We start from the raw sequence: 10,860 nt of genomic DNA on the forward strand, positions 1-10,860 counted from the left end.
GTCTCTTCCTCCATTTTTCCCCACTCTTGCACTGAGACGTTTTGTGTGTCTTTTTGTGGGTGGGTCTACCTGTCTTAGTGCACCCTTCCGTTGGCCCTTTAAGTGCCAAAGAGGAGGAAAGCAAACGGTCTCGGTAGAATTGGTTTGCCTGCCCGTGCCGCACTTTTGTTTTAGGTTTGCTGCTCTCGTTTTTGCTTATGACGTTCCCCTATTCTTTAACGCTGCTCTCCGAGTCCCTTTCGTCCTCCCTCTTCAGTTTTTCATTCCCTATTCCCATGTCAGTGGCCCTGTTCTGTGGACCTGTTCACACATGGTGGCCTTCTCTCTGTCCTTCTCTCTTATTTGCTCTCTTTTATGTGGTCCCCCTCCCTCTCTCGTGACACACTGCCGCCGCGTGCGTACACTTACAAGTGTGAATAAGGTGTACCACGCGCTCGATGAAAGAGTAGGCATTGCCTGGGGGCACTTGCCGTTTGAGCTGTGTGTGTGTAGGTGCGCCAATCACACCGTGTCATTTTTTCCGGCGCCTATGACGACGATGTTGTGGACTTCAATATCATTTTCGGCTTGCATGCAGCCTTGTCGAGCACAGCTCTTCCTCCTGCACACAGCCAGCATCGTTTTCACCTGTGTGTGTATGCACGCGACCATGGGTTCCGTGTATCTGTGACGTCAACGGACATACTCCATGTTGTAGAATTTTCCGTCCTGTACGGGAAACCGAGTGGGGCAACTACAAGAGTGGAGTGGCACCAACCTCCCCTCAGCCGCACCCTTTGCCCTCTCGCGTTTCCAAGGCACCCTCCTCTCCTGTTGGGTAACTCGACTTGCACACAACTATACATGGATATAAGTGGCGCACTCTCGCGCTGCGCAGCGTGGGTAACATCTCACCAAGCAACGATGAAACTTCTCCTCATCCTTTCCTGTTCCCCCCTCCCCCTCCTCTCTCTCTTTGCGCAATTCTACCGTACCCGCAGAGAGCTGCTGCAGCCACCGCTGCTGCGGTTGCCGCTCCCTCTGACTTGGTGCCTGATGCCAATGGTGTGCTTTTCTTCTGTCTCCGTTTCTTTTCTTGGTTGATCAGATCACGACCTACCGTACCGAGGTCTCCCTACGATATGGTGTCCACCAAGCGAGGAGGAGCTGATACAGAATGCGATCGCTGAGTGGCACGGTACTCTGGCGCCACTGCGGGCTGCTGCCGAGTGTTCAATCCGCTCCGACTCTCTCACACGTTTGCCGTCGCCTCAGCACACTCGGCTGCACAGTTGTCACCTCACGCGCCTACCACACACGACCTTCGAAGTCAGCGGCCTTGTCGGCTAACGACTTCGCGTCACTCACCCCCCTTCTGCTACTGCGCCAAGCGCTGCAGCAGCACACCGAACTGGACGGCACAGACGTGGGTGCGCAACTCACCCCTGGCGAGCAACACATCATTATTTCTCGCACCAAGTTTTGCCACTTCTGCGCCACTGCGCATGTCGAGGACCCGGAGGCCGCCCTTGCAGACTTGGAGGCGGCGGGTGTGGTGGTGGTGCTGGACGGCGGGAGCTTGATTCACCTGCGGCCGGCATTGTACCTTGAAACACTGGAAATAATTCGCAATGCGGCAACCGCGTCAAACGCCGGCAACAGGACGCCTGCGACGAACTTGGTGCCGTCAGTGAATGGGAGCAGCTTTCTGCTGGAGGAAGCGGAGCGCCGTGTCGCAGAGCTAACCAAAAGAGAGAAGGCGATGCGGTATCAACTGGAGCCCGCCATCGCGCGAGCAGCACGCTGGCGTCGCTCGGTGTGGGGAGGCGCGCTGCTCTACGCCGGTGCTCAGCTCGCCGTCATCTCCCGTCTCACCTACTTCGACTTAGACTGGGACATTATGGAGCCGGTCTCGTACATCATCACGATTACCAACTCGCTTGTCTTCTTCCTGTACTACCTGCGCTTCCACAGCGACCACTCCTATGGCGCCTTTGATCAGCGATTTCTGCCTCGAAAGGTGCGCCAGTACGCCCCCAAGGACTTCGACTGGGCGGCGTACGCGGATGTGTGTCAGCAAGTGGTTGAGGCGCGCGCTATACTCGACTGTCTTTCCAAATGGGCTGAGAAGCACTGAGAGGGACTCTGAGAGTAATCAAAGAAGTGTTTTGTAGTGCTGCGTGGGTGTGCGGGGAGGGGGGACGGAAAGACTGGGCCAGGGGGTGTAGTTGTGAGATTTGAACAGTGACTAATGAGTGCGGTTGTGTGAACTCGCCCTCTCTGGATGCTAGCCTCCTGGGTGGCCTGTGTCGTTCGCATGGATGCTGCTCGGGGGAGAGGGGAGTACTTGGTCTGCAAAGCCTTTTGACTCTCCATTTCTCTTTTCGTCGCTTTTCTCCCTCTCCCTCTCCCCTTTTCTCTCGACTGGCATGACCGTCCCTACAACGCGCGGGTGTGCTTTGTCCTTATTTCTTCCGGCTGTTCTACTTCTCTACGCTCCAGCGCGTCCGTGTGTGTGTGGGGGGGGGCCTTTCGCGTGCTCAAGGACATCTCAGCGCCTGTGTACTGCCACCAGGGCCTCGGTTCGTTTGCCCTTTCCAAATGCCATTTCTTTAGATGAGTCAGCATGGCACTGGAGAATGCTTGGAGTGGCTAGAGAGCCACAGCGAAGAAGCACTGCGACCTTTCTCACTCTTTGTTTCCCCTCCCCGTGAGACCACTCTGTACACATTTCGTGATCGTGAAGATGCATCTCTGCGCTCATATACATACACACATCATGTCTTCATACTTTGCTGGGTTCACCCTGTCCCTGGCGATGGCACATGCGTAGCCAACCTTCCTCGGGCTTAGTGAGAGGCATGGGGCATTCCAGTCACCTTCGCTCTCTCTGCACCTTTACAGTGCGCATACCCCTCCTCTGTGTTACCACTTCCTCTCTTCTCGACTGTACCCCTCTCTGGGCGGCGCTGTACATTTCTTTCTCTTCGTGTCACGCACCCCCCCGCATTGAGTTCCATACCGCATGGTTTAATCTTTGCACATCCATCATCCATAGCACGCGCACGCGACCGCCTCCTCATCTTGATGCCATCACGACAGCTCCCACTCTCAAGCACTTCTGGAGACTCGTAGCACACACACACACACACACGTGTAGATTGTCTGGGTTCATCTGCCAGCGTACGGGTGCCTGTCTCGGTGCAGGTTTGGGGTTCTGGTCTCTGCTCGTCATATCCTGTGCGATCAAGAAGCGTAACCGCGATACTGTTGCTCACCAGCTCTCCTCCTTGTCCCACCTGTCTTCCGTTCTCGCCGCCACTTCTCAGGTTGCGCGCCTCTCCACCACAGTTGATAGGTTTCGTTGGTCTTGCAGCGGCTGGCAATGCCGTCCTGCACACGTGAGGGAATAAGAGAAGGCGCGGGCGAAGGTCTCTCTTGGGTTAACAATATTCATATTTGGATAGCCACACGCACGCACGTATACACCGAGGTGATTCAGCCATCGGTATTCTGTGAGTAAGAGAGTGAACATTCAATTTGGGCCAGTAGGTCTCTCTTGTGTTGTGAAGGAGAGTGTACTCGTTTCTTTGATTCTGCCGCTCAGCTGATTTCCTATCCCCCATATCCCTAAGAGATTTCTTCTCTCGCTCTCTCTCTCTCTCTGTGATTGAAGAGGCACTTTGCTCGGCGAGTGCGGAGTTACGTTGTCTCTGACTGACCTTGTTTCCCCTCTCTCCCTCTCTCCCTGGCTGTTTCTCACCAGTTTGAACGTTTCTTTCCTTTTTATTTTGTTTGCGCTCTCCCCTACCTGGTGGAGGGGGTGGGCCCCTCTCTGTGCATGGCGCGTGCTCAGACCTCGCTGATTTTTGTTATCGGGTTTTCTCTGTTGTCGGTCTGCTTTAGCGGCGTGCGACTGCCTTCCGCTGCAACGCCACGTAGTAGAGGAATTCCTACTTTATCGCTGCTCTCTGTTTTTCTTGGAAAAGATTGGGCCCCGACGCTTCCTCTGTCGTACGTCTTTGAGGCTCACACAGGGGGCAGTAGTGGACTTCCATCGTCGTCGTGTGTGTGTGTGTGTGTGTGTGTGTCTGTGCAGTCGTGGAGACGGAGGTGGCGCCTTCGCTCTGTCAAGAGGGTGAGGATATTGCCGCAGAGGAACAACCACGTCAAAATGCCTGCACGCGATCCTTCCTCACCGCGACCAATAAAAACCGCATCGCACACCCAGGAGGGGGGGCGCAGTGCCAGTGGAGAGGGAGCTGCATGACCAACAAAACGGGCAGAAGCGTCCATAGCCACAGATGCACAATCCTCGCCGACCGAAGTGGTCTCGCGTGTCTGCCAGCACACAGCGCCATGTGTGGATGATGCACAGCACCGCGCACTCTGCCCCGGCCCTTTTGCCACGTTTTATTCGATCTGGTCACTGACGATTCCCACGTGCAGTGCTTCTTTTCTCATGTTAGTTTCTCCCCCCCCCCTCCTCGTTCACCTGCGCTGCCCTACACTCGCTTCCGCATTTGCTTCTCTCGTTCCTTCATGAATTCCTGCGTAGTAATGGAGGCACACCTGCACGACGTCCTGCTCGCCTCACTGCGGCGCGACATGGAGAGGCATCAGCGGCTTGCCCAGCGAAATTTGACGCCACACGACTTTCTCCTCAAGGTGAATGGCGTGCGGCTGCAGTCCAGCGTTTCAGCAAGGAGCCGCAAAGGTCACTGGGATAGGCCCGACAGGACGCCTCTACAACTGAGTGGAAGCACCGTATTGCACGGCGAGGCATGGCCTTCCCTCGTGTTGACTACACTATTATCGGTGCTGCAGGAACTCGCAAGCGACGCACAAAGAGAACCAAATGCGGCTGCAAGTCAAAGCGCAGCTTCGTCGGCAGTTTCCGTGCTGAGGTCCGTTGGTGGAATAGAAATGCGCCACTGCCGGTTGCAGGCACGCCATCTCTGCACCGACGACCGCGGCGTGACAGGCAGCGTATCACTAGCTGACATAGTCATTTTCCCTCAGCTATTATGGAACTCGACAGCAGAAGCAGTGCTACCGCCTGCATATGTGTGCCTCGCGACGTTGGATCTTGAGTGCAACGAGCTGGGCGATGCAGGACTGCGACTGCTTTGCAGCGGTCTTCTCGCGAATCTTCGCGGTCTTCGCCGTCTCCTGCTCGCCTCAAATAACATTACCTCCGCCGGACTGCTCTTCCTGGCCGACACTGCCCAGTCACAGAATGGGTGCGAACTGCCTCCGCGGCTCGAGACGATTGGCTTCACAAACAACCCGGTGGGTACACACGCATGCAGGGGTATAGATGCCCACTCTTCTGAAGACGCCTGGTGCGACGCGTTCCGCACGCTGGCGTCGCACCTCTCCCCGACGCTTCGGCGGGTGCACCTCAATCATGCTGGCTTAAGTACGCATGAGGTTTTCTCTGTATTACACACGCTGCTTGAGTGCGTCGCCCAGCATCCAGAGCAATGCGTGTTTGACATGGTCTACCTGCGAGAAAACCAGCTCGCCGACAAGGCAGAGGTGCTGCACCTCCTACGCAGCAAGGCGGAAGACCTGGCATGGCTCGACACCTTTGTACAGCGCCACGTCTCCATGTGAGGACACGGCACAGCTTCCTACCCAGGTGCCAAGGCGGTGCCTGGGTGCTTGCGGGGGTGCCGCCGCGCCGATGGGCGTCTCTTTCCACACGAACCCCGGTGTGCCTCGTGCTTGCTGGTGATTTGGGGGTGGGGTGGGGGGCGCAGGACGTGACTTTTTTGCACTGGCACTGAGGGTGGATGGTGTTGGACTGGTGGATCTATGTTCGGGTAGGCGACCACCTTTGCTTCCTACTCCGCCTGCCGGCTCTTCTCTCTCCCGCCCCCCCTCGCTGCTGCGCCGCCTCCTCCTCAAACGGCGAGCAGTCAAAGCGGAAATGAATCAAATTGGGAAGCAAAGACCGCTTGACGAGTGGAACGACAGCGAGTAGGCGGCATAGCGGTGTTAGCCACGGTACGCCACGAGCGCGGTCTTGCCACTTTACTGTCGTGTGCATCACCTCTGATGAGGGTGTGATACGCGTCTCATTTTTCATGTCAGCGTGGTGTCGCACCACGCCTCGCACCGCGTCGTACGTGGTTCCACGCAAGCACCCCCTTCTCAGCGTTCACTGCTGGACGTCTGGGCCTGTTCTTACAGTAGCCTCCTCATACTCTTCGTTTTACTTCCCCTTCGTGCTTCCTCCTGCTTTTTCTCTACACACGTCATATCCGTGCCTCACAGCTTACTAAGCGAGCCTCAGCTTCCATCCCCTCCAACGCCCTTCTCTCTCCGCCTCCTCCTCCTCCTCAGTGTTTCGTCTCTCAACTGGTACGTTCTCCCGCCGCCTTTAGCAACGCTGCTTGTCAACCATGTCCACCACTGTCGCTGAGCTCATTAGGCAGAACAAAGTCGTCGTGTTCTCTTTTGTGCACTGCCCCTTCTGCACTCGTGCCAAGTCGATCCTCACGTCGGCGACGAAGGATGTAAGAGTGTATGAGTGCGACCAGATGGCGAACGGCGAGGATCTTCGCCATCAAATTCTGAAGGCATATAAACACGAGACAGTCCCGGCGATTTTCATCAACGGGGAGTTCGTTGGCGGCTGCAGCGACTTGGAGGCCATGCAGAAGAGTGGCGACCTTGCCAAAAGGCTTGCGTAATGCAGCTAGAGGATTATTTGAAGAAGGAACTCGTGAGCGATGAGGGGAGAGTGCGAGCTTCATGCATGTGGTTTGCTGTTCTTCATGCTGGCGCCTGTAAGTCTGAACGCCGCACCACGCAGCTGAAGCATTTCGTAAGGGGCGGAAGTGGGAGCCAGTGCCTGCGACCCCCCTGCCACTCCAGCCCGTGTGTTTTTTTTCCCACTTAGTAAAGAAAAGAAAACCAGAGATTGCCTACGCTTTGCTGGACTTATAAAAAGGACTGACAAGTGGCAACCGTCGAGCAACGTATCGTTTTTCTAAGCGCCGAGCATCGAACCACAACATGGAGTCTCATGATCCGACAAACCCCTCAAGTCTGCATAGCCTCTTGCACCTGTCCTCTCCTTTACTCGCACAACATTGCAGCTACAGAGCGCGCCTCTTGCGCTGTACAGTTTTCTCTCCTTCTTTCCACACGACACGCCTGCTAAGCGAAAAGGGCTTCGCCCGTCTCGCTACCAGACGGACACCGGAGTCGATAGCCGATGAATGTAAGCGGCGTCTTGCACTCCGTGAGAGGTAAAGGGCAAATTACACCGCAGTGGAGGAATTGAAGGCAGAAAAGGAGGACGATTCTGTCGGCCCCCCTCAGTGCCGAGGCAACCCAAAGCAAACATGGAAAGCGTGAAGTACCTCACGGAGGAGAGACGTATGCGCGAGCACTAGTTACAAGTCTACCCTTGGATCCAGGTGCCGATCAAGGCTGAGGCACGTTGGGAGGAAGGGAACCGCAACGCACCGAAAGCCTGCAGCTCGCGGAGAGCTAGAGGAGAGGAGAGCTCTATGAGTCTCACCCGGCAAAGCCATTTGACTCCCGTGGCGGTGAGGCTGAGCTAGTGCGTGCTCTTCTCAGATGACCTGAGCAATGCAAGCTACGCACTGATGCACGTAGTTCTCCACTTCATCACTGATGACGACATCAGAACGCGTCATTGGCTTGTGGCCAGCCTCTGGGACGGGGGGGGGGGGCACGGTGGCTTCCCACTGGTGAGCGAGGTGCCAAACTGCAGTACCCCCTTTTCTCCGCAAAGTGGCGCGAGCTCAGCGCATCCCCTCTTACCGGCTGAGTGGAAGGCAGCAAGCAGCGGCCTGGTTGGCGGCGCGGAGAGTGCCGTGACGGGGTTTCACAAGAAACTGGAGGACAACGCATTGCTTAGTGGTGAGAACATCTTCTCGTTGACGACACCTGAGGAAACCGAGCGGGTGTGGCAGGTGTGGGTGAGATGACGAGGCAACTCGAACGCTCTCGCATCTGGCCTGGTTGGCAAGGTGAATCGCCAGGTCAGAGGATGTGAAGGCGAACCTGCGGCAAAGCCCATCCACGCCATGGCTGCGATGGTGGTTACTCGAGAGCTGCGCTAACAGGGATCGCGTGACCCAGGTCGGGGCAGCTGTGGAGGCTTCTTCCGCGGAGGCAGTGCTGAGGAGCAGCAAAGAGAGCCCATGCGAGAGGAGCAGCACCAGCAGCGACGGCCCTCAAGAGAAAATGAAGGCAGGGCTCTCCGTCGGGTGCCCCAGAGAGGGGGACGGTACAGGTGGAGGCCAATGGGAGACGCTCACAGGAGGTGGCGTGTCACAGGGGAAGAGGACACGCCGCGAGGTGGATTGGTCTTCACCAAGACTACATTCCAACGCCGCCCCTTTGCAAGTGAGCACGACTGGTCACACTTGCGGCAGACGCAATCCGGGAGGCTGTACACCAGGCCAGCACCTACGGAGAGAGACTGCCACACACCCATTGGACGCGCGGCATTCACGGGCTGGCCGGTATCCTAGCCTGAGGTAAAACGTCCAGCAAGGTACGAGCGCCTATTTTCCACTCAGCCCCCGTCCGTCATCGTCAGGTGGTACGTACGCATGGCCAGGAGAATCGTGGCACAACTGCCTCTGTCCCTTGCCAGGTGCATGGTGCAGCAGCGCTTCAGCGATGGCTGTGGACGCTTCATGTGGGCCACTATATCCGCACATGCGCTTAACCACCGGATACGACAGCCCAACGCCGCACCATTCCGCTTGGGCGCATTCTTCCGCAAGGCCGCAACATGGATGTCTGCGAAGAGAGATTGCTCGCTATCAGATTTAGGGTACCTCGCTACTACAGCTGTGCCAGACTGTAGCACTTGAACTCGAAGGCAGGGGGATGCGGACTGTGGGATTCGAGATCGCGGTGTCACCGAAGAAAGCGTGAGTCAAGCGAGGTGTGGATGAGTGGAATGTGCGATTCCACCCGCGGGACGAGGCGCACGACGACGCGCGACCAGCAGAGAACGTCGGTTTCTTTTTTTTCTTTCAGTTCTTCTTCTCTGAGGTGCGGAGATACAAGTCTGATAAAACGGGCAGCGACTTCGGCCATGTCTTCCCTCCCCCCTTTACTCTCATCCTCATCTTTACATGTGTGCCTCCTCGTCTCCGTACGGGCTTTTAAAGTCATTCTGCGTGCTTAGGAATCCGTCATTGCCACCGCTCTCTTTCATCTGCTATACTGGGAAGAACAACTTAAACACCTTACCTTTGCGTTCTTTGATCCTCCATTGCACCCCACTCCACCTCTCTCTCTGTCAGTCTATCGCGCCCCCCCCTCCACTCACCACTCGTGCGCGCACCTCCTGGTGAGCGATGCACCGTCGCGGAGAGGAAGTGAGAGAAAAGAAACACAATCAAAGATGTGCTACTGCAGTTCTTCTTCAGCGATGCTGCGACGATCGTCGACACGACGGCTCTTACATTGGTGTTGTACACTTTAGGACCACGCACGTGCATACTCGTTGCTGTTTGCTCCCACTGAGAGCTGCTCCGACGGCGTCATTTCTTCTTAGGTGCCGTAGGCGGCACAGCCACCACATCAACTTCCACCCACCCACCCCTTCATGTGTACGCGGGGAAGGATGTGAGGGGTGGGGCGCATATTATGCTCGCCACCGCCCCGACTTGCCCACTTTGCGTCACCGTCACACAACCGGTTTTACTAACGTACATCACTTTGTCATACTCTTCTCTCCCTCTCTCTCTCCATGCTGCCCTCCTCCCCACCCTCTCCGCTTTACCCTCTCTGCTAGCAGCCACGGCAGCGCTTACAGGTGGGTGAGAACCGAACGTTACGACACAACCAGTCGGTGTCTGGTAGTAGCGTACTCCGTAGCGGTAAGTCTCTTTTGAGAGCCACGTATCAAGTTTGCCTTTCCCCACTGTGCCCCTTCCCCCATTACCTCACCACCACCTCGCATTCGGTTAGTGTTCAGTGCCACTTTGCTCATCCCCCCTTTTAGAATAACCTATTGTGTTCCTCGCGGAGCCCCCTCTTAATCATTGCTTTTTTGGCTCATTACGCGAAGAGCCCCCGCTCGTCTGCTCCGTGTTGCTCCGCGGAACTCTCTTCGTCTTATACCCACCGCCTAGGACTACAGTCAGCACTCTCTGTTCCCTTTTCCGCTTCATTTTTTTTTTCGTTTATAGTCTCCTCATCCACTTTCTCGGCTGATGTAAGTGTGCGTTTGTGTGTGTGTGTGTGTGTGCAGTAAGTGTTGTGTTCGTGATCGTGTTTGTTCTTTTCCTCCCTCTGGGGATCTCTCTTCTCCCTCCCTCCCTCCCCCCACCCTTACCCGTACTGTCCCCCCCCCCTCCTCTCTCTCTCAGCGTGCCACCTCCCCTCCTCCTCCTCCTCCGCTTTCCTTTCGGCTTATGTTTTTGTTTTTGTTTTTTCGTTTGTTATTGCGTATAGCTTGGCTTCTCAACTTGATGTACGGCAGCCCCTTTCTGTCTTCTCTTCCCGTGTGTTCCCTCGCACCTCTCTCTCTCCCTCCCTTGTGCGTGTATATGTGCGTATGGGCGGGTCTGAGTCGTGCTCTGCTGCTTCGCTCTTCGATTTCTCCACTCACTCTCGTCCTTGTTTCTCTCTTGTGTTTTGCTTTTTTTTGTCAGACGGTGGAAGGGCGGCTGTGGAGTGTGTGTCCGTCGTGATTGGCCCCGCGTTGTTCGTCATCTCATTTTTTCGTCTCTTTTGGGGGCCCTCTTTCACTGTGGTTTGTCGTGTTCATCCTCTTGCATGTGTGTGTGTGTGTGGGTCGTACGTCTCTGTTTGAGTGCCGCGCAACTCGCGAGGGAACGTACAATTCACTCGCAGAGGTGCTGCTCTTGTCTC

At 56.1% G+C, this 10,860-nt stretch overlaps 3 protein-coding genes across 3 annotated transcripts; all 3 read left to right on the forward strand.

Moving 5' to 3' along the window:
• Nucleotides 1–1,156: 1,156 nt before the first annotated feature.
• LPMP_270780 (calcium uniporter protein, mitochondrial, putative) lies at nucleotides 1,157–2,116 on the forward strand (the record flags this gene model as incomplete). Its single annotated transcript, XM_010701865.1, has 1 exon — nucleotides 1,157–2,116. One exon carries the CDS (start codon nucleotides 1,157–1,159, stop codon nucleotides 2,114–2,116), a length of 960 nt encoding a protein of 319 aa, XP_010700167.1.
• A 2,405-nt stretch (nucleotides 2,117–4,521) lies between these two features.
• On the forward strand, nucleotides 4,522–5,598 carry LPMP_270790 (hypothetical protein; the record flags this gene model as incomplete). Its single annotated transcript, XM_010701866.1, has 1 exon — nucleotides 4,522–5,598. One exon carries the CDS (start codon nucleotides 4,522–4,524, stop codon nucleotides 5,596–5,598), a length of 1,077 nt encoding a protein of 358 aa, XP_010700168.1.
• A 791-nt stretch (nucleotides 5,599–6,389) lies between these two features.
• Nucleotides 6,390–6,680, forward strand: LPMP_270800 (glutaredoxin-like protein, putative; the record flags this gene model as incomplete). Its single annotated transcript, XM_010701867.1, has 1 exon — nucleotides 6,390–6,680. One exon carries the CDS (start codon nucleotides 6,390–6,392, stop codon nucleotides 6,678–6,680), a length of 291 nt encoding a protein of 96 aa, XP_010700169.1.
• Nucleotides 6,681–10,860: the final 4,180 nt, after the last annotated feature.

Source organism: Leishmania panamensis (assembly GCF_000755165.1).
Source record: "Leishmania panamensis strain MHOM/PA/94/PSC-1 chromosome 27 sequence".
NCBI lineage: Eukaryota > Euglenozoa > Kinetoplastea > Trypanosomatida > Trypanosomatidae > Leishmania > Leishmania panamensis.